The sequence below is a fragment of the Lissotriton helveticus genome, chromosome 10, assembly GCF_964261635.1.
Source record: "Lissotriton helveticus chromosome 10, aLisHel1.1, whole genome shotgun sequence".
Lineage (NCBI taxonomy): Eukaryota > Metazoa > Chordata > Amphibia > Caudata > Salamandridae > Lissotriton > Lissotriton helveticus.
In genome coordinates, this window is record NC_136071.1 from 903,573,835 (window position 1) to 903,599,069 (window position 25,235).

The 25,235-nt window shown below is 44.6% G+C and overlaps 1 protein-coding gene and 1 long non-coding RNA gene across 2 annotated transcripts in view; one reads left to right on the forward strand and one right to left on the reverse strand.

The window, feature by feature from the left end:
• CNTNAP2 (contactin associated protein 2) overlaps window positions 1–25,235 on the forward strand; it is a 2,169,461-nt gene that overhangs the window by 260,407 nt on the left and 1,883,819 nt on the right. Inside the window, exon 2 of the mRNA XM_078663547.1 lies at window positions 11,392–11,585. Coding sequence (XP_078519673.1) covers window positions 11,392–11,585 — 194 coding nt within the window. The remainder of the gene's footprint in view (window positions 1–11,391; window positions 11,586–25,235) is intronic.
• Window positions 1–25,235, reverse strand: part of LOC144784624 (uncharacterized) — a 199,635-nt gene that overhangs the window by 43,290 nt on the left and 131,110 nt on the right. The window lies entirely within an intron of this gene.

The window sequence follows — 25,235 nt, forward strand, 5'->3', positions numbered from 1 at the left end:
GGAACACAAAGACTTCACCTACAGCTTCCTGGAATTTGAATGCTGGGAGTTCTGAAAACCCTGTGGTGCCAAACCCAGTTCTGGGCCCTTGAAAGTTTTCCCTGCTGCAAAGAACTACACAGAACTAAAGAAATCTGCAAAGTCGATGCTTCATCCTTCTTGTGGCTGTATTTTCCGACGCAGCACTGCTGTGTAGTAGGAAATCCCGATGAATGGCCCATGCGGCCAAAGAAACCAACAGATCCCCTGTCAGTGATTCAAAAGAACTGCGGCATGCTGAGTCCAACACACTGGTCTCCAAAGTCCTAGACCCCAGCTCTGACTCCCACGCAGGCCGCGCTGTGCCGCTGCAAAAAACAACGCATCATAGGACCGCGGCTGAAGAAATCGCCGCAGCGCCTGTTTGTCACCACTGCATCGACCTCCAACACGTTTTGGGTTTCCACAAATTGTACATGTCTGGTATGCATCACTGATGTTGCACCCACACACCAGAACCGGCCTCGAATCAATGCCTTACTTTCCCCCTACAGTCTGATTCGATGCATCACTTCTCATGTGTGCAACAGAACTGTTGATTTGCCTCCCCAAGGACTCAGAAACTGACACATCACTGTGTTTTCGGCCTCTTCCCTCCTTTGCGGCAGTTTTCCCTGGTGGATGTTGATGCATTTGAGGCCTTTTCTGTAAAAACCACACATCCATAGATTTCTATGGACACATTTTTTTTTCTCTTTTAAAAAAAATATTCTATTTATTAGACATAACAAGACATTGCATCAGTATTGCATCGATACAACTCACTAGACTTATCAGATGGTTACAACGTCTAAGACATCATAGGTGCTCATAGGTTAACATTTCCTCATCCAATCTCATCCAGGGTCCCCACCTCACTGTTCTGTCGATGGATGTAGACCCCCCTAGCATGGGGCGGACCACAAATATTCCCCCTGAACAAGTTTCACTTGCCCCAGACCTTATCCCATTTCCGAGGGCACCTTCTACATTTATAGACCTCTGCCTCAGCGACTATGCACCAGTCCATTTCTCTCTCCCATTCCATCAGGGTTGGTGACTCCTCTGCCCCCACCCCCTGGTAATGTTGCATTTGGCAATCATGAGGCCTAAAGTAGTCCAAAGTTGTTCAGTCCGGTTCATGTCCTTTTCTTCCTATACATTCAATAGGCACAATTTTGGGGATAGTGGGATGACCCCGCTACATGCATCTGTCATACATTTGATTATTGTTTCCCAGTATGCCTGAATCAGGCGACACTCCCAGATCGGATGGTAAAAGGTGCCTATACTACCACATAGTCTTGTGCATTCAGTCTCAACCAACTTTCCTTTTTGACCAGTGTGGTGCATGTGATTCTATGGACAGAATTGCTTGAAACCTTTTAAATGTCATATTTTTTTTATTTATTTATGTTTTTGTTGGCATTTCAAGAAGTGCCACCATACAATAAACAAAACAGCAGTACCATGTAGTGGAACTTATATTCATCAATGTATAGGTGTCGTCCTCCTTCAAACAATATCAATGCAACGCGGACATCATACATTACATCGTGTAAAGAAAGCAATTGACTCATGTAGTCACATAAGAGCTCCGCATCGCAGCCAGTTTTACAGTGTCTCCACACTGCATCAGTTTTTAGCTAGTGTCTCTACCCATCATTCTCAATATGGATCGTCCTCAACTATAGTGTTTAGCCAAGTAACCAGAGGTTCCCAGATATCTCGGGGGGGGGGGGTCTAACTGACATCTGCTCCCAATATCCCTCCAATTGCGCCTTGCAGTGGGTTACACTCAGTAGCCAGCCCCTCACCGTCGGTGGGGAGGATGCCTCCCATTGCAGAGCCACCTGCCGCTTAGCCATAAGCAAGAGCAGGGCCGCAAGTTTGCACCATTTTGGTGGAATCATATTCACAATCCCCAGCAGAGCAACTAGCGGTGTACTAGGGAGCTCCTGTCTGATGATGGCACTAATGTGTTTGAGGGTGTGTTTCCAGAACTGAAAGTCATATTTTGAGTTGTGTATGTCGTATTTTTTTCTTTTTTGTCATGTTTGGTTTAGATAAAGATACTTTATTTTTCCAAACAGGTGAAGTGTCCACTTGTAGTGTTTTCACTGTGTTACTGTATGTGTTATATACAAATGCTTTACACATTGCTCTGAGATAAGCCTGACTGCTCATGCCAAGCTACCAAGGGGATGAGTGGGGGTTATCTTGGGTGTTTCATCCCCAAACCCTGACTAGAAGGAGGGGTCCCTACTTGGGCATGGTGCATGCCACTGCCAACTAGAGGCCACCATTTCTAACAGGATGCTAGCGTGGCATCTAACAGACCATGGAGAAGGGCATTACCACAATCTAGATGTGGGAGTATGAGGGTTGAACAGCTGTTCTGTTATGTATAAATGAAGGCCGATTAATTTATTTTGTCAGTGGTGCTCCCTAACAATGAATGGATGCAGAAACCTTAGCATAAAGCTTCTCAAAACTGCTTTCCTATTTATAAACCGATGCCCAGTCCTTTTTATATGACGGGATGCGCAGCATCCCTGCCATTCGATCAATGGAGGTTATGTATTTCATAGACAAGTACATAAACCAATCAACACTTTCAAAATGTATTGCTTCTTTAGTTCAAAGAGTAGCAGGAAGCCTGCTATTGATTTGTATTCCCATCATTGCGTTTCGCATGAGGGACTGGATCATGCCCTCCCTTTGTCGCTGCTGTGACTGTAAACTGTAGACTCTGCATGGATGAATGGCTGCCAGCAAAAGGTTCTAACAAATCGAATTCCTCCTGTCCCCTACATTGTATCTGTTTCCCACAGAACAACATGAGCATCAGAATCTTTCATTTTGGTAAGGTAATATAGATAGTCACTCAAATAGAGAAAGTTACAATGTAGCATTAGAGGAACCTGTTGCCATTACCTCAGAATCATGTTTATCCTCAAGCGGGAGCCCATGGAGCGTTTCTTAGTGTAGTTTATCTTCAGATGTCATGGATTGCAAGCTTGTAAAGACCAAAAACATAACTCATTTAATAAAAGCTGTGTGCTGCTGTGCCGGTAATTTACCTTTGCTGCCAGTGGACTACACAGACGCAACAGACATTAGCACAACCCATGCTTTTTCCTTACACTGATTTCTATCCCTGATGTCTCTGATTCATTACTGCTTGGGTATTACAAGGTGCCATATTTCATCTGGACAGCAGGGGCATCCTTATCATTTTACAGAAATGTTCCTGCTGAATGGCCATTTTCCCTAATATCAAAGAGTAGCCTTTTTGCGGCCATTTTAAGACAAGGCTACAGCATATGTGCCTCTGTGCTTTTTGTGATGTTCCATTTATTTAGTTATTAAAGGTACTGCTATAGTGCAGATCTGACCATATGTATGGTCTGTGTGGTTCTTTACAAAAAACATTGTAAGAGACAACAGTTCCAAAGAGATTATATGGCACCAGTCTAACTTTGTGGATCATTTAGAGTTTGGCAGTCAGCCCAACTTGGGGTTCCCCTCCTTTATGTAGTGTCAGGGGAACCATTCGGTTAATGCTGGAAGAGCCCCAGCTGGCACTGACAGTATGATCTTTTGATCTAATGGCCTGTTTGCCACAGGCCCATCAGATTATATTGTTGGTAAACCCCCACTTTTTAGTGCGGGCTGACTGCTGCACAAGGGATGGCGGTGCCTGGTGCTGAAAAATCTAAATAAGCTCCATGCGCAGGGAGAAAACTCACTCATTTTTTGTTGTGTATAGGATACAAACTCATGTTTGAGGAGTTTGAAACATGCTTGGCAAATTTCAGTGCCATCACTGGCAGCTGTGCTGGGGGCACCTGGTTTGACACCTTCCTGGTTGGATCTCTCTTAGAGAGATAACCAGAGGCTACTATCTAGGCTAACCTGGTGGGCAGGATAAGCCATGGATATTTATTTTACTTATGATTCCCTAAAAGATAGAACTAACTATACCCAGGGCTGGTAAATTAAATGCTACTAGTCTAAGCAGCACTCAGTGTGCCACCCACTGCAGAAGCCCTGTAAAGCATGTCTCCAGGCCTGACACTGCAGCTGAGGATTGCGGTTTCAAACTGACATTTCGACCTGGAAAAATAAACCTTCTGCCATGACTAGACCTTTCCTTTTAATATTTATAAGTCACTTCTAAGTCAGGCCTTAAAATCTATATGACAGGATGCCCCGTATGGAAAAGAAGGACATCTTATGGCTTGAAAATCCTCCAAAGTTATTTTTCACTGTGTTAAAGTGGCCTCTCCCATAGATTAACACTGGTTTACACTATAGCATTTATTAAGTGCTAAATTCAGTTTGAAAATAGGTAGAAAAATATTTTGAGGGCTCATTTTAATAGTAATTTCAAATCCAACTTAACGATCAAGTCGGATTTTATATTACTATTTTGGAAATGAAACACCTGGGGCTGACTCACTTTGGTATAAACAGTCAGGCAGGCCCCAAACCTAGTGGGTGGAAAGGAACAACCAGAACTGGTTTAGTGGACTGACAAAGGATTACCCCCCACCCACAAGCTGGTACTGGAAATAAAAGTGGAGACTGCAGACCTCTCCTCAAAATAATCCGGGACCTATGAAGAATTAGAAGAATGACTAGCCTGCTGTCTGAAGAACCTGAAGGAAGACTTAACCTGCTTACCTTGAACCCTGGACCCCAGTAATGACTCCAAGGGTCAGTTGGCTGAAATCCTGTTTGAGCTACATGGAAACAACAGGCTTCCATAGGCTGCTCTTCCTGCAATTGCCCATTTGCTGTTGGCCCATGTTAGAGTGAATCCTAACTCCTAAGTGATGCCTCCCCAGGTCCTGGTCTTGAACCCTTGGCTGATTGAGTCCTATCCTCAAACTGCAAGAAGTGGGGCTTAGAAACCTTTTGCCAACTTTCTGTTTGGGGAACCAGTAGACCCCATGGTCACCATCGACACGGCAGCCATTGTCTTTAAATAGTCTGTTAGCTTCAACTTGTTGAATTTCCCCGCTGAAGGAGATCTGAATTCTAGAAAAGTTAGGAAAGCCAAACGTTGAGTCTTTCTCCTGGACCAGCCACAAGCCGAAACCAATAAATGTCCAAGCCTTTTTGGGCATGGACTTTGGAATTTGTCCACGCTGAGCTTTCCCACCTTTTTTGATGCACACACAATAGTGTGCACTTCAGCAGCCCGCCATTGTCAAGCCATGCTTTGGATCGAACTTGCGGATTGCCCAGCCGATTACTCTTTTTTCGACCACTTTTCTCCATGAAAGTTTCTAAATCAGAAGGTAAACTTTCCACCACGTCAAACCTGGTTCCTGTATCTGCCCAGTTATCCATCATGGTTGGTTTTAACAATTGACTTTGACCTAGTCTAGTGTGATCAGATAATCGCATTTCATTATATTATTTAAATATTCTTAATTTTTCTAATTTCATTTGGGATTCCTCTTTGGTTGTGTTTTTGCTTTATTTCTGTTTGAATTCTGCATAAATACTTTACACAGTACCTCTAAATTAAGCCTATTTGCTCTATGCCATAGGTACCAGGGGGTACAACTCAGGTTAATTTCATGACTTTAGTGTTTCACTCTGACATTCACTGTGATTACTATTTCAAATGGTTTCTCGCCCCTTCAACCAATACTGCAATGGCTTCCATATATATTCTCTAGTTGGTCACTTTCAGAGCATATTCATGGCCCTTGGTGTTCCCTACCGAGCTAGTCTCTAACAATCTAAGTCGCTGAGTCCAGAACACTCATTGCATGTGATCCATATAGCTACATGAAACAGACTGCCTTCAGCCATTGTCTTAGACTCAGGTGAGTGACACCTCATTATTAATGAGGTGTAGATGTGACATGTTAGTACTGTTGAGCACATAACTCTCAAATTGTGCCAGTGTGTACATATTTTTCACCCAGAGAAGCTAAATGATGGGTTAAGCAACTGCACCACAACTCTTAATGGGTTGAGCTTTATTAAGAGAGATGAAATGGTACTCAGTGTCAGGTTTTAATTATGAATGGTATTGAAAGCTGGTGAGAGTAACTGACTGGTCTATGCAATTCATGGAGCAATTTGTATGGTCCTGTGCCTCTCAATGCATCAAAATCCCAATTTGCTGTTGTGTCATTAATAGCCTGCTGGGTTTTACAGTAGGGAATCTTATTCGTTTCTGGAATTTGTAGTTTCTTACAAACCCTAACCCCTATTCCTGAGCATTGCTCAGAAGTCTTCCTTGCTGACACTGTCTATCACATATTTACATAAAGCAGTGAACACCCTTTAGAGAGACCTAATAAAAGCAAGATTATTAGTGCCAGTGCTAAGAGCAGGACAAACTTAAAATCGTAGCTGCTAAAATCTCATCTCCGGGGTAACTTGGCCACCTTTGCCCATCTCACTCTCTCTTCATAGGGCTACTTGATTACCTTTGTTTTAAGGAGAAAGTCATGTTGTTTTTTGCAGAGGGGCAGATTTACCAGTTTACCACACAGTGCAGTGCAGCTGCTTCAAATGCTTCGCTTCATGAGGAGGAGAGAGCAGGAGAGTGCCATATTTACAGAAATATGGTGCTCTCCTCCCCTCTCCCTAGCGCTAGTGCAGAAATGTGCGGCTGTGTGCCATCGACACACCTTTTCAGCATAGTGCAAGGGTGTCTCCATGAGTCTAGCATAGGATTTATACAGGAAGGATTCTTTTCCAGTACAAAATAATATCCTTAGACTAACTTTAAAACCTTTCCCTACTTTGTATGTGTGCTGAACAGTCCAACACACATGCAAAGTTGGAAACAAAGGAGAAATGAATAACAGCCTCACTGTGCCCATTCCAGGAACCATACCATACCTGTGTATCTGTATTACTACACACAGCCAACAGTCATTGTTTTTGTGGTGGTTGTTGGCCGCAGTTTATTTCTCATTACCTATGTCATTTATGTACAACTCCCTTGGACACCTTCTCGGGCCAGGGTCATAAATCAGTATCCTACATTATCACAATTTGTTATCAGTCAGTGTCATTTCGACATCATAAATCATGGGTCATAAATCATCAGGTATCATAAATCAGGGTCATCGTTTTGTTGTCACAAATCGCTCTGCCGGAGCATCATAAATCATTGTCATAAATCATGGTCATAAATCATCGGGATGTCATAAATCATTTTGTCACAAATCTGTTATCATTCGGTTGTCATAAATCATTCTGCATGGGCATCATAAATCATCAGCCATAAATCATCGGCTGGCCATAAATCACTGGTTTGTCTTTTTGCTCATTTGCATATTCTAGGGTCATAAATCACCCTAAAGCAGTTTAACGCTGAAGTACTAGTGCAATCTTGGCCCTGAGGTTCTGGAGCGCTTTACACGAGCACCAGTTGTGTTAAATGAGGGCATTCTTTGTTAGTTAGGCACGGGGAGATCAAGTGATTTGCCCAGCATCACAGGATGTTCCGCATCAATGCCGCTACTCGCACCCTGTTCACCCGGTGCGCAGGTATTAAAACTCTTTAGATGGACACCAGTCCCATTACACAAGAATACATAATTTTTTTATTTTTCGGTATGTGGGTGGAGATGAAGCGATTTGTCAGAAGTGCCAGGAAGCTGAGCCAACCACGAGGATCGAACTTTGCTCCCCAGCTCCAAAGTCAGGAGCTGTGATCGTAAGGCCACAACTTCTTTATTTTAATTTTTCTTTGGAGCAGCCCAAGACCCTTTTACCAGTTACCCGCTGTCCTTATTTTGGTTTGCATGAAAATTACACAGCGCACCGGGATATCTATAGCCTGCACAAACTAATACTGGTTTTTGAAAATTCGGATATCCCAAAACAACCCTAAACAGAGTGATAACTAATATGAAGTTACCTTGATACAGCTCCAAACAACTCCTTTCGTGAAAAATAAACCCACAGCGTCAATCTCCGAGGAGCCCAGATTGAGCGAGGAAGAGGCTGTGAGCTCCTGCCATGGGCTGTGGAGGGCACGCGACCCTTCCAGTTAACTTTCAACTATTTGCCCGGAATCACAAAGACTTTGCATTAGAGCCAGGATTCAGACCTGGTTACCCGGCTCTACTGCCTGCAATCATGGAAGGTAAACCACATACCCACACAGTAGGAGGTCGAACCGACGCCAGGACCCAAACCTGGTTCCTTAATCCTAAAGACAGCAGCTGCGACTGCCGGGCCATTGTGTCTATATCCCTCTTCCTGTAAGTGCCAGTCGCGTTCGAGCTCCCGAACTCGACTCATAATCTTTTGTAAATGGCACTATGCTCTAGGTTCCTCTATTACCCCTGGCGTGACATATCAATAGCGCATGAAACTCATCTGGCCGGTGCAGCGAGGTTATTGTTCTGATTTTATTTTTTTTAATTTTTTTATTTCCTTTTTTGAACCACAAGACCAACACAGCAATACCGCCAAGGACCCACTGCACCTGGAGGCCCCCCACAACCATGTAAGGCGCGGGAGACTGCCTCCTGCCGTTAGCATGTAGCCTGCACACCCAGAGAGCTATTTCTCAAAGATGTCACTGAAGTGTACCCACAGTTGACACCGAACTATTGCAAGCCCCAAAACAGACAATGCGCAGCAGTTGCCGAGAGTAGATGGGCCTGTACCCCGAGCAGGAGCCCAACTCGTCTTATCCATACTTGCCGGGATTCAAACCTATGTTGGGGAACCGCTCTCACCTTTCTGCAGCTAGCGCTCAAACCCACCTTGCTACAACTGCTGCTCGGCCCGGTTCGTCGCCGGAGCTGAGAGCCTCATGAACTGATGTCTGGGGGACCTGGGGATCGTACCTTGGGCCTACTGTCCCGTCTCGGGGTACATCCTTTACAACGTAACTTTTACCACGCAGTGCCTTTACGACGCAACTATTACAACGCATGTCATTACAACTCATTGCGCTGGGGGGCGCTCTAGGATAAGGAATAGATTTAATTTACTATCCAACACCTTCCCTACTATCCACGGGGACTGGAGTTGGAATAGTAAATTAAACTATTCACTATCCAGCACCCCTTAGCGCTATGCGTTGTAACAACATGCGCTATAAAAACTGCGATGTAAAGGCATGCGTGGTAAAAGCATGCGTTGTAATGTCATACATCCTCCCGTCTCGCCTAGGCCCTCCAAGTTCGGGCCGTGCCATTTCCTGGTAGCCGGGTGCATGATGGTCAGGATCACTCTGCCCTCCGTCTCGGTCACCCCAGGATGCTGCAATGTCCATCCCTGAACTTGGATGCCGCACGTCTGGTCGAGGAATGCTTGTGGCCCCTCAGCTGGTCTCACCATTACGCTCTTCCGCGGGCCTGGAGGAGCACTGTTTAACGCATCTCAGGCCAAAAGGCTGGATCAGCCCACACAATGGCACACCGGGCAGCAGCACAGTGGCGGATGGCTCTATCCCTAGGGGCTGCGTTGAGCCCGATAAAACTCGAAAAACGTTGGTGCCTCTCCCCTAGCTCTCTGATGTAAAAGGTAAGCTGCCCAGGGGGAGCATTGTCTTATATCCTCCTCCCCTTTTCTTCTTACCTTTGCTCTTGGGGAGGGGGAGGAGAGAAATTGATTCTGGCGCTTTTCGCCACGCGGCGATTCCCGGCGGCGCTGACCAGTGCAAACCGGATCCGTTCCTTTTGGGCTCAGGCGGCCATTATGGCACTGGCCCTCTAGGCCCCGTTCGGGGGCGGCCTCTGCAAAGTATTGCTGCTTCATATCACTCATCCAAAATGATAATTATTCTCTGACGCTAAACCTTGTCTACTTTTAAAGTAAATTGTGCCTAGCTTCAGAAACCGTGGATGCTTGCTTGAGAATGCCCACGCACCACCCATGGTACAACCCTGTGGCGCTAAATAATGCAATGCAGCGATATGTGTTGCTTGTGTTACTTTCAAGTTATACGCTTGTAAGTAAATAGGTGAAAAAAGACTTTTCGAGTTAAATCATAATAAATAGACCCTAAAAGTTTCACTTCCTACAATTCTTACGTTTCTGAATGCCTCAATGTTACTGTCACACTGTGTATAGAACTCAGTCTACCCACTTAGGAAGAATCGAACACTGAGTGTTCCATTTGCGAGCATCCCTCACACAGACCCACCACCCGTGCATGGGTCCTTAATTTGAGCCCTGGAAATGTCCAGACGTGGTCCAGAAGAACATAATTTCATAATTCAGGGGCACATACTTAGGCGGTAAGAGACTGGCGTTTGAAAAATATGGAGATGGCGGTGTCTGCCAGAGGCATTGTTTCTTTGTTTTTAAAGATAGTTGCTGATTATTTCATCTATAGAAAGTGGAAACATGAGGTCCATTGACTTCAGCCCCTATGAGTTCTGCTATTTAGCACCGTATAGAACTGAGATCAACAGGACCTCCACTGGAATGTGAGGTAATTAATCAGACCTTCGCTTGAAAGCAAGTACAGTGCCACCACTGCAGCCAACAAGGCATCATTCATGTACAGGAGCACAAGGGGTCACGTGGGTGACTATCTCCTAGACCAGGTTCTATTGAGGGCGACTTTCTCTGAAGTGGTTGAATTGGGATCCAGATCTTTTTGCTTCCGGGGGAACCCGTAATGCACATAATTCAGTATTAAAATTCACAAATACTATTGTAGTGCAATCGTTCGGGAATGGGATGCGGCATAATTTGGAAAATATGCGTGTCTAATTTCAGAAACAACCAAAAAAAAGGAAAGTTTCAAGCTTCGATGAAAATCAAGGTAATTTCTTTGCAATTACTTCAAAAAGCTAATTAGAAGGAAGGCTATTGTTTCACAACTCACGTTGCTTGCGCTCAGCACAATGACGCGGAAGATGGCCTCAGATGGCAGACGTCTTTCATTTCATTCAGCTGTATACCTTTTCACGAACCCACAACCTCTCTTGCAGGGAGCGCCATTTTACTCTGACAATGTGAAATCAAAGATAAAAGCACACATGAAGTGCAGGCGCTCGGGAGACGGCCACAAAGAACTGTATGTCGGAGAAAGTCAGAGCTTTCCAATTACATTTTGACATATACTTATAAGATCTCGTTTAGACATTAAAAAAGCATTTTCTCGTTAGTAGGGTTTCTCATTAAAGACACAATTACATCATAAAAAGGTTAAAGTAACAATGTGAATCAAATTCGATAACATAATGGATTTCCAACAGCTCACATGAGGCAATTATTGGAACTCTGGGACATGTTTATGATGTATAGCGAGTCAGAAGGTTAGCAATGAATTTTCTGCCTTCATGCTGTGAGTATATTGTAATAACTGACTTTTAAAAATTTCCAACATTATATTTTATGCCCTGTCCTCCTTCCTCCTAGGTGCTGGTGGATGGTCCCCTTTGGACAGTGATAATTACCAGTGGTTGCAAGTGGATTTTGGGAACCGCAAACAGATCTCTTCAATTGCAACCCAGGGCCGATACAGCAGCTCAGACTGGCTGACCCAATATCGGGTGCTGTACAGCGACACGGGTCGAAACTGGAAGCCTTATAATCAGGATGGAAATATTTGGGTAAGTAGCTAAGCAACATCTGATGATCTGCACTGTCTTAAAGATCTATGGCAAATACAAGCACTGGTAAAGCCTGTAGGTCTAGCCTTGGCAGACTAGTGTGATGGTTAATGTTTTTTATTTTTTTATAACTAATAAGGAGACATGTGGCCATCTAAATGAGGACCTAATTATGTCAAGGAAAACACTGCCTTGAACCCCAGGAGCACTGCTCAATGAATATATCATGAATATTTAATCAAACATGTAGTGAATCTATCACATATGACAAATCTTTCATATTATTTAAACAATTTTACACAATTGTACTCCGAACAATTTCCTGATTTATAAGCATATAGACCACAATCGTGGTTTCTTCTTTTTCAGATCCAATTGAATAAATCAACTTTTTAATTCAAATCAATAATGTGTACATCTATTCCGGTGCATGTTAATTCAATTGTAACATAATCCATCACAATCACAGTCTTCTGTTGAAGCCCAAAGCATTATGGGAAGATTTACCTTCTTCAGGGGATGATATTTACAACTATTATAGAAACAAACGCATACAATAATCAATAATAATAAACACAAAATGCCACGTTAACTGCAACAATTTGAATCACATATTTTCAAACAATAATGCCCAAATGATAATATCCTTAATGTGACACTTTGCTGATTTATAACTTGAAGACATAAGTTTTTCACCTAAATGAACACCAGAAGAGAACAGAAAAAAGAAAAAGAAAAATCCTAACAACCTTATAACAGAGTGCAAAAATGTGCCACATGCTAATCTCTTTAGGCTCATACAGACCATAGTGCTTCACTTGTTAAATCTATCCTGGTAACATTAATGTATAATTCAGTGATGTTAACATGCTATTCCAATAATATCACACCCACTTGTGCAACTAAATTCCTCTGCTGAAACTCATTTTTTGATCAAGAACATTCTTTTCGCCCTGCTCTGTCGGAAACTGAAAAACAAAGTATTGTCTAAACAAACCGTATACCTCTTGATTACACCATGCTGAAAGTTCACACTAATGTTCCTTCTGCCTACCAGATCATTTAAAGCCAGTTACTCTGTTCCACCCGCAGAGTATAATATCTCGCACAGTGTTGAGACTGCTAACCGCAAACTCCTCCTGCATGATAGGAATGTAGAAGAGGTGTGGCGCAGCGGCCAGGGTGCCTGACTCCGGACCACGGGGTTCGCGGTTCGATCGCTGGTGCCGGTGGCAGGTTAGTTCAGCACCATGTGACTTTGGGCAATAGCTCACTTAATCTTCCCGACAGCCCCCAGCGCCTTGACACCCTCAGGTAATAGTGCGCTTTACAAATACTGGATTTCCTTTCATGATACAAAATACCAATGTAAACCAGTCTGCAAAAGAACCTGTCCTCCCAGATTGCACTACACACTTAGGGGTCTATTAGGATGGTGGGTGGACTCCAGTCCTCCCGCCATCCTAGCGGTGCTGGGACCGCCCGCCAGTGGTGCGGCAGTCCTGCACCGCCAATTAGGATGCCACAGTGGTGGTGGCATCCCACATACATGACATTGTGGCGGGCGGTGCAGTAAGCAGCACCCGCCACAATGCAATATATGCATGTTGTGCATTGGCATTCACAGCGTGCCAGGCACCGCACGGTGCCTGCCTCCTTGTCCATGCAATGTTAGGGGGGTACCATGGGACCCCCAAGTGCTGCCACCCACCCTGTGGAAAAGTAAATTTTGCCATGTTCTGTGTCCCTACGTGTCATCCATCATATGTTATGTGTGCATGATTAAATATGCATATGCATTCCCCATGTTCGATTAATGACGCAATTACAGTTGTGTCCACCTCTAGTATGCCAGTTTCCAGTCCTCGTGAATACTACGAATATCAGGCCTATGTAAAGCTACGTTGCCACGTTTCTCAGTGTGCACGTTATTCTATTATAAAGTCCCCGTTTCTAGGCCTCAAAAGGGCCCGGACACCAGATTCAGCTCCTGTCTCCAGAAGCCTCGCTGAGGAGCCATACAGCCCCCACCTGTATCCTCGACCCTTCACTTACTTCCTGCCTCGCAGTGCCCGGCCCAGCCTGGCTCAGTCTCTGAGTCTGCCAAAAGTATGTTATGATTCCAGTTATCAGTTCAGTCCTCCTTCTCTGCATTCCTAAGCTACTGAACTGCATCAATAGTTTCCGTCATTGTCTAGCCTTCACGTCTCCACGTTAGAGAAATACTGCATTTAATGGTCATTTAATATTCTTCATCACGCACTACATGTAGAATAATGCATGGTCCAGTCTTAGAATCAAGTTAGCCTTTCCCCTCCTAACTTCTAGTTTATATCAACATGTTCTCTAAACATCAGATACTAGATACTGTTTAGGTACATGTCGCCCTGACTCTCCAGACTTCAGTCTCTGCTCCTAGCACAGAGTTCATAGCCCCCAGCTTCTCCTAGTAACACGTCACTGCTAGTTTGCGCGCACCATCAGGTTAGAGGTCCCGGCTCCTTAGGTAGCCCCCTCCATGGTTTCCGCCCCATTCATGACATATTCTGTTACGTTTGCATCACATGTCTATGTATACGCCCTGTTACACCCACTTTCACCTTTATCTTTCGCGACTGCTACGCGTCACGCCTTCTGCTCCACCCACTGCTACGCCTATTGCAATGTAATGCTATGTGTTTGCGTTATGTATATATGCTCATGTATTGTTATTAAAAGTCAGCGCGCTCATCCCAGATCCAGCCCCAGCAGCTGCTGGGCCCTGTCATCCTATTCCTATGCAGGTTGTCCTGTTCCTGTCCTTATGCTGTATTAAACCTGCAAAACTCCTACTACCTCGAATCTTGACTCTTATTTATTGAGCTATCTGTTATGATATATGTCTAGTCAAAAAGAGAGGTATTATTTATTTATTTACCACATAATGGCGCCCGAACAGGAACTTGCCCTTTCCCCACGCGTCGGTGAAGCCACGCCGACCCCCTGACCCTCTGCAGTCGTGACGGAACTCTTCTGTGCACCGGCAGATATTTCTGCTTCAAGTATCCCTCAGGCCCACGGAGGAGACGGAGGAGGCGGTCCAGCATCCAAACGAGACGGTGGAGGAACGCGGCGAGTCCCGACCAGAGCCCAAGCCAAGAGTCCAAGGTCCGAGGTATCCGGAGGCCCACCCGTAACTGAAGTCCGAAGTTCGTCGTCCGTCGTCGTAGCAGTCCAGTCCAGTCCGAGGCTTTCCGTTCTTGCTGCCCGGTGAGTACCATTACTGGGGTAGTATCTAGACAGGGTCAATCTAAATTGACTCTGGTCCGTGGGTTGGTGGTACACAGACTCACAAACGAAGTGTTCACCTAGGTGGATACGGGTCTTGATGCGTCCCTTTATGGGACCGGTATGTTCCGTACTGTTTCAGCAGTGCATCCAGTAAACTCTAGTCTGTTCCGTTCTCGAGAAATTCTTGTGTTTCTGTTCTCAGTATTCCAGGTAATATTCTGTCCGAACTGTTATGTTATGATGTTGTTCAATGTATTTCCAATGTCGTGGTATGCCTGAATTGTTTTCCCAGTTGTTATTGTTCCTCGTGTATTGTATTGTGTTCCGATTCAAGTTTACAATGTCTCTCTTTTCGAGATTACGTCAGCTAAGAACTAGAAAGGGTTTGTTAGAAGAAGCAGTTCCTGTTCCGCCGAGGGACAGTCCAGGTCACTTTATGTATCAGAAGCATGGCATAAGCGCCATATTGTATCTAGATTTATGGGTAGAGTATACCAAACAGTTAGAAGAAAAGTATAGATGGCCCGTATCGGGTACATGGGATGCCGAATGCATCATGCGAGTAGAAGAAGCATTATGGAAAAAGAAAGCCAGACAGTCACAGAAAGATGCCATCGAGTTATGGCGCAAAGAAGCTCATAAAAGAACTGAAAAGGAAATCAGAAAGTCAGAATTAAGTAGAGAATCCTTAGAACGAGCACAAGAAAAATAACTAATCGAGATAGGTGAACAAGTCAAAGCCGAACAGTCAGACAGACAGAGGCATGCCCTTATTAGGGGTATGTATCCTCTCCTTGCCGAGGGCTTGCCAAAAGCGACCCCAGAGGCATCCAGTAATTTCCCGCCACCATTAGTTCCGACCAAGCTACGTCACAAACAGACCGCAGCTGATATTTTTATTTCGTCCTATTTGGACGACACAGTCCCAGAATATGCAAATCCTGTTCGCGCTCCGCCAGTCCCTGTAAATCAGGCACTTCCCGCTTCTCCAGACACCGGAGTACCTGTTACGGTACCCCCGGTCCAGCCCGCCATACAAGTCCAGCCTGCATTTCCATTTCCCACTCTGCCAGGACGAAGAGCCTCAGTAGACGACTCTAGTTTAGGGGCCGCAGGGGGAGGTACTCCTCAAACCCCGCCGCCACACAAGCGTTTAACGACAGCCGAATTACATGCACAAGCGTCACAGCGTACGCCCAGACATCAGACTGTAGCAGAAATAAGAAAATCCCTTGCAGAATGCTGTTATGATCCAGTCCCAGGCGAGGATAATATGGTTTTATATTCATTCCGCGTAAGAAAGGTGGCCGAGTATCTAGTCACCTTACCGAATATGAAAGAAGATCTAGACAGAATGTATCGTTTCATCCGTACAGGGGATGATCCAGAAAGTATTAGCGAGGCCATGTCTCAAAGGAAGGCCGAGATCCAGCTCATGATATTAAAGTTTCTGATCAATTGTCTAATAAGAGAACAAGATTACCCGTCTAAAGATCCGGCTGAAATGAAAACCCTGACAAGGTGGAGTGATAATATAGCCGAGGGTAAGCACAAGACCGTCGGTGCTATGGAAAGTATGTACAAGAAAATCCGTAGAGAAATAATAAAGATACACGAACAACGTAAAGCAGCACAAGTAAGCGAGAAAGAAAGTAACTCTGATACTGAAGAGGTAGAGGACGAGAATCCCGCCAGAATAGCGTATGTAGGAAAATCTAGATTTCCAGATCGCCATTTACGCCTAGAACACAAGTCTATTTTCCATCATCCAGCACCAGAACAAGGTTCACTAGAACAAGTGTTTCAAGCTACCGATCACATTCTGAAATCACGAATCGGTTACAGTGAGTTAAGTACCATGCATGAACAAGAACTAGCCCGATCAGCAGTCCGATGGATTACTGATTCTACCACTTTTCCAGACGAAATATTGGCACAAATGTTTCTGAAAATGTCCCCAGCCGAGCAACGACTGGTGGGTATGTATATGATTCAGCACCTCATTACATTGTATGAGGGTCAGCACTCTGATCCAGGCCCGTTACATGATGTCCTGAACGAGTTACTCCAGTATAGATGGAAAGGTCTAGGTACCGATTTAATTAGTGTCATTCTAGAACAGCGCCACAAATATAGAACGTTTTTGAACCCGCATTTTGTTCATGCCTCACCCCCAGAAAATAAACCATTTTACATGGAGAGACAGAATCCGTTACGAGAAGTCCACCCAGTTAGAGGAACGGGTGGCGAACTAGAACGAGTGTTTGTTTACACTCCAATTACAAAGATGGAACTCCTCGAGATGAAGAAATTAATTCCCTGTCATGACAAAGATCCAGCAGGGTTCCATAGAGAATTAAAAGACATGCTCCGTATGGGAGAATACACATATCCAGATATAATTAAAATGTTAAAGGTTCTGCTGCCCGCAGGGGTGTATGAAAAGCTCAAGGAAAAAGAATGGGAGGTGGGAGAGAAAAAGATCGATTGGGCAGTTCTAGAAGCTGAAGATAAGGCACGAGTACCAGGTACCGGTCTTGGAGATAAATGTAAAGAATTACCAGAATTATTAATACAAGTTTTACCCAGATTATTGACAACTAGAAAAGAAGACTGGGATGCAATCTCAGCCTGTAAACAAAAGCAAGATGAGGATATTAGTGATTTTTATTCTAGATTTGAAAAATGTTTCAGTATCAACAGTGGCCTCAAGACAAGTAGTGAGTCATACCCTCACCTTTTTGTTACTAAATTAGTCGAGAATTCAAGCCCACAAATTAGGAATCGAGTTTTGAAAGTCGAAAGTACCTGGCAAGCTAATACCCCGTCCCAGATGTTACAAATGCTTCAATACCACCAGAATAGAATCAGAGAAGAACAAGAACACGAAAGAAAACGTATGAAAGACACGAAAATGAAAGTACTAGTTGCACAATCTGTTCCTCAAGACAGTCAGAAGAGGGGTCCGAATCAAGCCAGTCATCCTGCAGCTCCCGTTAAAGGGAATTGCAATTATTGTAAACAGCCAGGTCATTTTATAAATGAGTGTGCAGTTCTGAAACACAACATAGCTACCGGTAAGACTAAAGAAAGACCACGTCCGCCTAGACAAGAACAAGTTTCACAGATTCCTCAGCCACAGAATGCACAACAGACAGTTACCGCACCGCAGCCTATTGCTGCAACACAGCATGTTACATCGCAGATGTACCAGTATGCACAGTCTGAGTATCCAGAGTACCAGCAGTATTCATGAAACAGCCTAGAGAGGGAGGTAGGCTTGCCTCTCATCGAGATACCTGTAGATCAAGAAGGTCCCTATGTTCACAGTCAAGTATTAGGGAAAGACAGAAAGTTTTTGATTGACACAGGGGCAAGTAGGACCACAATTAGTCACGCCGAAGTTCCAGGGGCTCCGCTCTCAGGCTCAAGAAATGTTTCCTTTGGATTTTCAGGAAAACCTATCGTAAATGAGATTTCAAAGCCAGTTACTCTAGAAGTAGGTCCATTGTCCCGCACTACTGATCTGTTACTTACTAAGTCATGTCCAGAAAACCTATTAGGCATTAAGACACTGAAAGAGTTAGGTGCAGTTATATGCTGTTCCCCAGAGGGAATACGATTGTTCCTACGTGACTTTAAGGGTCACTATGTATTACGAGATTTTGATTCAAGACTGTCTAATGTCCCGCAGCACTTATGGGCGCAAGGTCCAACTGATGTAGGTTATATGCAAATCACACCCTATCGTGTGACTCTCAAGCCAGGTGTAGTGTTACCACGAATCAGACAGTACAGATTGCCACCTGAGGCTGTAGCAGCCTTATCCAAAATTATTGACGAGCTCATGGCTCAAGGAGTGGTTGTAGAAACTGACTCCAATGTATGTAATTCTCCGATCATTCCAGTCATGAAACGTACTGATCCAAATGCACCCCCAGTATATCGATTAGTGATTGACCTACGAGAGCTTAATAAATGTATTATTCCTCAGTACCCAGTTGTCCCAGACATCTCTTCCCTATTGACAGCCATTGATTCCGAAGCCACGTTCTTCACTGTCATAGACCTCAAGAACGCGTTTTTCAGTGTCCCTATTCATCCAGACAGCCAGTTCCTTTTCGGATTTTGTTTAAATGGAAGGAGCTATATGTTTACACGAGCTCCTCAAGGTTTCACAGAAAGTCCTAGTATTTACAGTCAAGCACTCAAGAGACAACTAGACAACATTCACATGCCAACTGACACTGCCCTGCTCCAGTATGTCGATGATCTACTGATCACAGCCCGTTCTGAACGTGCTTGCGAGCGAGCATCCCTTACAGTTCTGTATTTCCTGGCCGAGATGGGGCACAAGGTGTCCCCTTCTAAGCTTCAATTCTGTGTCCAGCAAGTGGTATACTTAGGACACTTACTGTCCAAGAGGGGTAGGCAGTTGACACCAGACCGTATTCAGTTAATAGCGAGTCTTCCTCAGCCCAAGACCCAGAAGGAGGTACGTGCTTTTATCGGCCTTACTTCTTACTGCCGACAATGGATTCCCCAGTATGCATTTCTAGCCAAACCACTGATACAGTTAACGACACAGGAGGCAGCCGTATCGACTGTCCTCCCTTGGACATCTGAACATACACTTAGTTTCAATGAGTTAAAGAAAGCTTTATGCCAAGCTCCAGTTCTAGCGACACCGAACTACAGTAAGCCTTTTACACTTTTCGTCACTGAACGTGAAGGTACAGCATTATCTGTTCTCACACAAGATCAAGCAGGACAATACAAGCCCTGTGCTTATTTTTCGAGCACATTAGATCCTGTAGCCCAGGCTCTGCCTGCGTGCCTCAAGTCAGTTGCAGCCACAGCACTAGCTATCAGACAAAGTGATTCCATAGTCTTAGGACATACCTTGACAGTACAAGTTCCACATTCCGTGGAAGTTCTTTTAAACCGAACACAAACTCAGCACTTGACAATTGCACGTTTAACAGGTTATGAATTGACACTGTTCCAGCCACACATAGAAATCAGACGCTGCAACATCCTGAATCCTGCTACACTGTTACCATCAGTTAATTCAAATCCAGCCACACATGATTGCGTGGAAGTAGTTAACATTACGACAAAGCCAAGACAAGATCTGACAGATACTCCGTTACCAGACCCCGACCTGACACTTTATGTGGATGGTTCATGTATGAGAACAAGTACAGGAGAACTAGTCGCCGCGTATGCAGTGACTACTGATACTGAAGTTATTGAAACACACCGTATTGATACCCTGTCCGCTCAAGCAGCAGAGCTAGTTGCTCTGACACAAGCCTGCATACATGCCAAGAACCAGAGAGTTAATGTTTACACAGATTCACGCTACGCATTCGGAGTCGTACACGACTTCGGAGTGCTCTGGCAGGAGAGAGGTTTCATGACTTCTCATGGAACCAAGATTCAGCATGGTCTCCTTATTCAAGCTCTGTTAGATGCCATACACTTACCGACATCTATCGCTATCATGAAGTGCAAAGCACATACGAAAGTTACTGACATTATTTCTCAAGGTAATGATCTAGCAGATCGCACAGCCAAGCTTACAGCACAGACTCTAGACATTCCAGTTAATATGACACACACTCCAGATCCGATTACATGCATGACAGTTAAGGACCCTACACAAGATGTCATAGATATCCAGTTACATGCTACTCCCGAGGAAATCAAGAAATGGTCCGAACAAGGAGGGGTCCAGACAGATCAAGGATGGGTAACGAAGGGTAAAGCCACATGGTTTCTCCCCGACTCTATGGTTCAAGTCATTATTAATACCGCACATAGTCCAGCACATTTAGGAGAAAAAGCTATGTTAGACAGTATCCAGAACATTTGGTTCAACAAGCATTTACGAGCTGCAGCCAAGCAGAAAGTCCGTACCTGTATGATATGTTGTCAGTTTAATCCAGGTAAAAGTGTCCCGGTGGAACAAGGTGGATTCCAGCCCCCTGACCACCCTTTTGAAGTCCTCCAGATGGATTATATTCAGATGGAGCGATGTCGAGGTTTCAAGTATGTCCTTGTAGTTGTATGCGCTTTGTCCAGGTGGACAGAAGCATATCCAGTCCCAGATTACACAGCCGCGACCACTGCCAAGCAGTTGGTTCGTGAGTTCTTCCCTCGTTATGGACTCCCTAGAGTCGTATATTCTGATAACGGCCAGCCATTCTCATCTGAACTCATGAAGCATGTTTCCCTTTTGCTAGGGTACCAGTGGAAGTTTCATTGTGTACGCCATCCTGAAGCAGCCGGTCTCGTAGAGAGACATAACCAGACCCTGAAAATCCGTATTGCAAAAGTGTGTAAAGAAAAAGGTGTGGACTGGCTAGTAGCTCTACCAGTCGCTTTATTTTATATGCGCATGGTCGCACATTCCAGATCAGGTCTGTCCCCGTATGAGGTCGTTTTCGGCCGCCCCCCTAACATGTGGGGTACTCCTAGACCCCGAAGTATTACCGATGTTTCAAGTAATATGCTGACAGATTACCTAGCTTCCTTGATGTCTGCCCTCAACTCATGTCGTTCACAGGTTGCCGCCGCATTTCCAGACAATACCGAGGTGGCACCGCACGAAATCGTTCCAGGATCCATGGTGATGGTCCGCAACTTTGACAGATCAAGTCCGCTGGAGCCTCGTTGGAAAGAGCCCCGACAGGTCCTCCTCACCACCCGTACAGCCGTGAAGTTGGAAGGACGCAAAGGCTGGGTACACCTTTCTCATATTAAACTTTTTAATGGACTGAAACCCGTCTTAAAGAACATTTCCCAGGATTTGAAGGATTGCCAAAATATTGTTCTCAAGGACTGTCCCGCAAAAGACATTGCTACAACCCCTCCCCTGTTAGAGAAAACTCCACAACAGGAGTATAAACTAAAACTCCGGTCTAGTAAAATAAGTCAGTCAGTTTGATTGTCTAAGTCCTCCCCTAGGTGAAACGGTTAGACTGTTTCTGACATGTATAAAATAGACCCCCATAGTGAGAGAGTTAGTCAAAACTCAATCCGATGTATTGTTTTTCTATGTTTCATATTGTTTCTCAGTATTATGATTTCTTGCACCAGTTATGCATTTTTCTTGTATTTCCCAGTTCTTCATGTAAATAAGTCTGCTAATGCTACAGTAGAGCACACGTTTAGTGATCTGCCTCCTCATGAACTCTCTTACCGCCTCGCCATGCGAAATAACTCATTCATCCGCATGTTACATTACTCACATCAGACCAGCAATGCCACTAATTGTTGGGTGTGTGGTCGACTCCCCCCTTTCCAGACACCGAAGGGAGTTCTGCCACTTTTTCCTTATCCATTCTCACATAATGGTTCGTGTGGAGCATGGTCCACGTTAACGTCATCCTCAACAGATATGTCTTTTCTTAACAGTACATGTTTCCCAGACAAGCAAGGTCTTCCCCACAGAACAGGGTTAGATCTAGAAAATGAAGTGTATAATTTAGGTAATTATTCTTCGAATTTTATGATCCTGAATGTTCAGTCTGATACTACTCCAGACTTACCTGCTATTTCAGTACTACCAGTCAAAGGCGAATTATGTGTCCGAAATAATGGTTCTGTACATGTAGGACACAGTGAATGTACTACTATTGTCAAGTATAGTGACAGTGGGAAATCTATCTTTAAAGCTTCACGTCATTCTTATTTTATTTGTGGTCAAACTGCATATGTTCGTCTGCCCCTCGATTGGGAGGGAACCTGTTACATTGCCTTCCTACTGCCACCAGTTTTCCTAGCCCCACCTGATTATCATAGAAATACACATCTAGTACACATTAGACATAGAAGGGAGTCCCCAATTGTCGATTATACTGAAACTGCTCTAGAACAGTATACAGATTTCAACAGAGGTTTCTTCTTCTTTATAGGACCTATCCAGAATAGTAAACTGATCCGTAGGTTAACCAGAACCCTCGAAGCTGTAGTCAATGAGACTGCTTCTGCTCTAGGTAATTTAACTGAAGAGCAATCTGCTATGAGATTTGTCGTTTTACAGAATCGTCTCGTCCTTGACGTCATACTGGCCGATAGGGGCGGGGCCTGTAGAGTCATCGGATCTAGTTGCTGCATTTTCATTCCAAATAACGCGCCGTCTGTTTATTCAGCTATAACCAGACTCCATAAAATTGCCCATCTGATACACCAAGACCCAGGCACCTGGACATGGTCCGGTTGGTTCTGGAATATAATTTCCGCATGGGGATGGAAAATATTGTCCTTTCTAGGTATTGCAGTAGCGATCATATTTAGCTGCTGCCTCTGTATACAATGTGGCCCTGCGATTTGCGGCATTTGTGCTACCTCTTGTATTCCTAGTCCCAAGCCCCGTTCTAAATCCCGTTCCAGGATAATTCGAGACGAGCAAATGATACTGTATGAAATGATAGACGGTATCATGAATATTGATGTTTCCTGATGGAAACGTAGTGACAAGGAGGGAATGTGGAAAAGTAAATTTTGCCATGTTCTGTGTCCCTACGTGTCATCCATCATATGTTATGTGTGCATGATTAAATATGCATATGCATTCCCCATGTTCGATTAATGACGCAATTACAGTTGTGTCCACCTCTAGTATGCCAGTTTCCAGTCCTCGTGAATACTACGAATATCAGGCCTATGTAAAGCTACGTTGCCACGTTTCTCAGTGTGCACGTTATTCTATTATAAAGTCCCCGTTTCTAGGCCTCAAAAGGGCCCGGACACCAGATTCAGCTCCTGTCTCCAGAAGCCTCGCTGAGGAGCCATACAGCCCCCACCTGTATCCTCGACCCTTCACTTACTTCCTGCCTCGCAGTGCCCGGCCCAGCCTGGCTCAGTCTCTGAGTCTGCCAAAAGTATGTTATGATTCCAGTTATCAGTTCAGTCCTCCTTCTCTGCATTCCTAAGCTACTGAACTGCATCAATAGTTTCCGTCATTATCTAGCCTTCACGTCTCCACGTTAGAGAAATACTGCATTTAATGGTCATTTAATATTCTTCATCACGCACTACATGTAGAATAATGCATGGTCCAGTCTTAGAATCAAGTTAGCCTTTCCCCTCCTAACTTCTAGTTTATATCAACATGTTCTCTAAACATCAGATACTAGATACTGTTTAGGTACATGTCGCCCTGACTCTCCAGACTTCAGTCTCTGCTCCTAGCACAGAGTTCATAGCCCCCAGCTTCTCCTAGTAACACGTCACTGCTAGTTTGCGCGCACCATCAGGTTAGAGGTCCCGGCTCCTTAGGTAGCCCCCTCCATGGTTTCCGCCCCATTCATGACATATTCTGTTACGTTTGCATCACATGTCTATGTATACGCCCTGTTACACCCACTTTCACCTTTATCTTTCGCGACTGCTACGCGTCACGCCTTCTGCTCCACCCACTGCTACGCCTATTGCAATGTAATGCTATGTGTTTGCGTTATGTATATATGCTCATGTATTGTTATTAAAAGTCAGCGCGCTCATCCCAGATCCAGCCCCAGCAGCTGCTGGGCCCTGTCATCCTATTCCTATGCAGGTTGTCCTGTTCCTGTCCTTATGCTGTATTAAACCTGCAAAACTCCTACTACCTCGAATCTTGACTCTTATTTATTGAGCTATCTGTTATGATATATGTCTAGTCAAAAAGAGAGGTATTATTTATTTATTTACCACAACCCCCTCAGCCCCCTGGGGGCCCGCAACAGGCCCCCAAAGAAAACTCTGCATGCCTTTCCATGGCGGAGTCTTCGCTATGGAAAGGCATTGAAAATGCCACATCATAATATTGATGGTGGTGCCTGCCATGTTATGGGCCTTTTCCACCCGACGGAAAAGCGTCAGACGGTCTTTCAGTCCCCCGCCCCCCGCCATGCAAATGTGGTGGGGGGTAAAAGGCCGTCCGGCCGGGTAATTTGGTGGGCGGATTGCCACCGCCAATAGGGCGGTGGCGATCCACCCGCCATCCTAATAGACCTCCTCAAATGTGCTATTGCTACTTTTGTTACGATTAAAATGTTATAGAATAAGGGTGTTGTGATATCGGAGATGTTCACGTATTGAGACTAGTGAGCATACTATTGCATCCACAGAGAAGGGAGCATAGCATGCTTCAAGATGGTGGCTGATAATAACTGGAGAGGAGTCCTTTGTTTATGTTGTTAACTGCATGATTGTAATTCTGCATGCACCGGTAAGCGTTTGAATACCCAGTGATGGATGAAGAGTAAGCACTGAGAAAGAAGAGGATAACTGAGATGTTAGGTAAGAAGAGTAGTGAGGTAGGTGTTGTTATTTTGGAGATTGCGAGTAGAGAACCAATCATGTAAATCTCAGTCACTTTATTGTCTGACC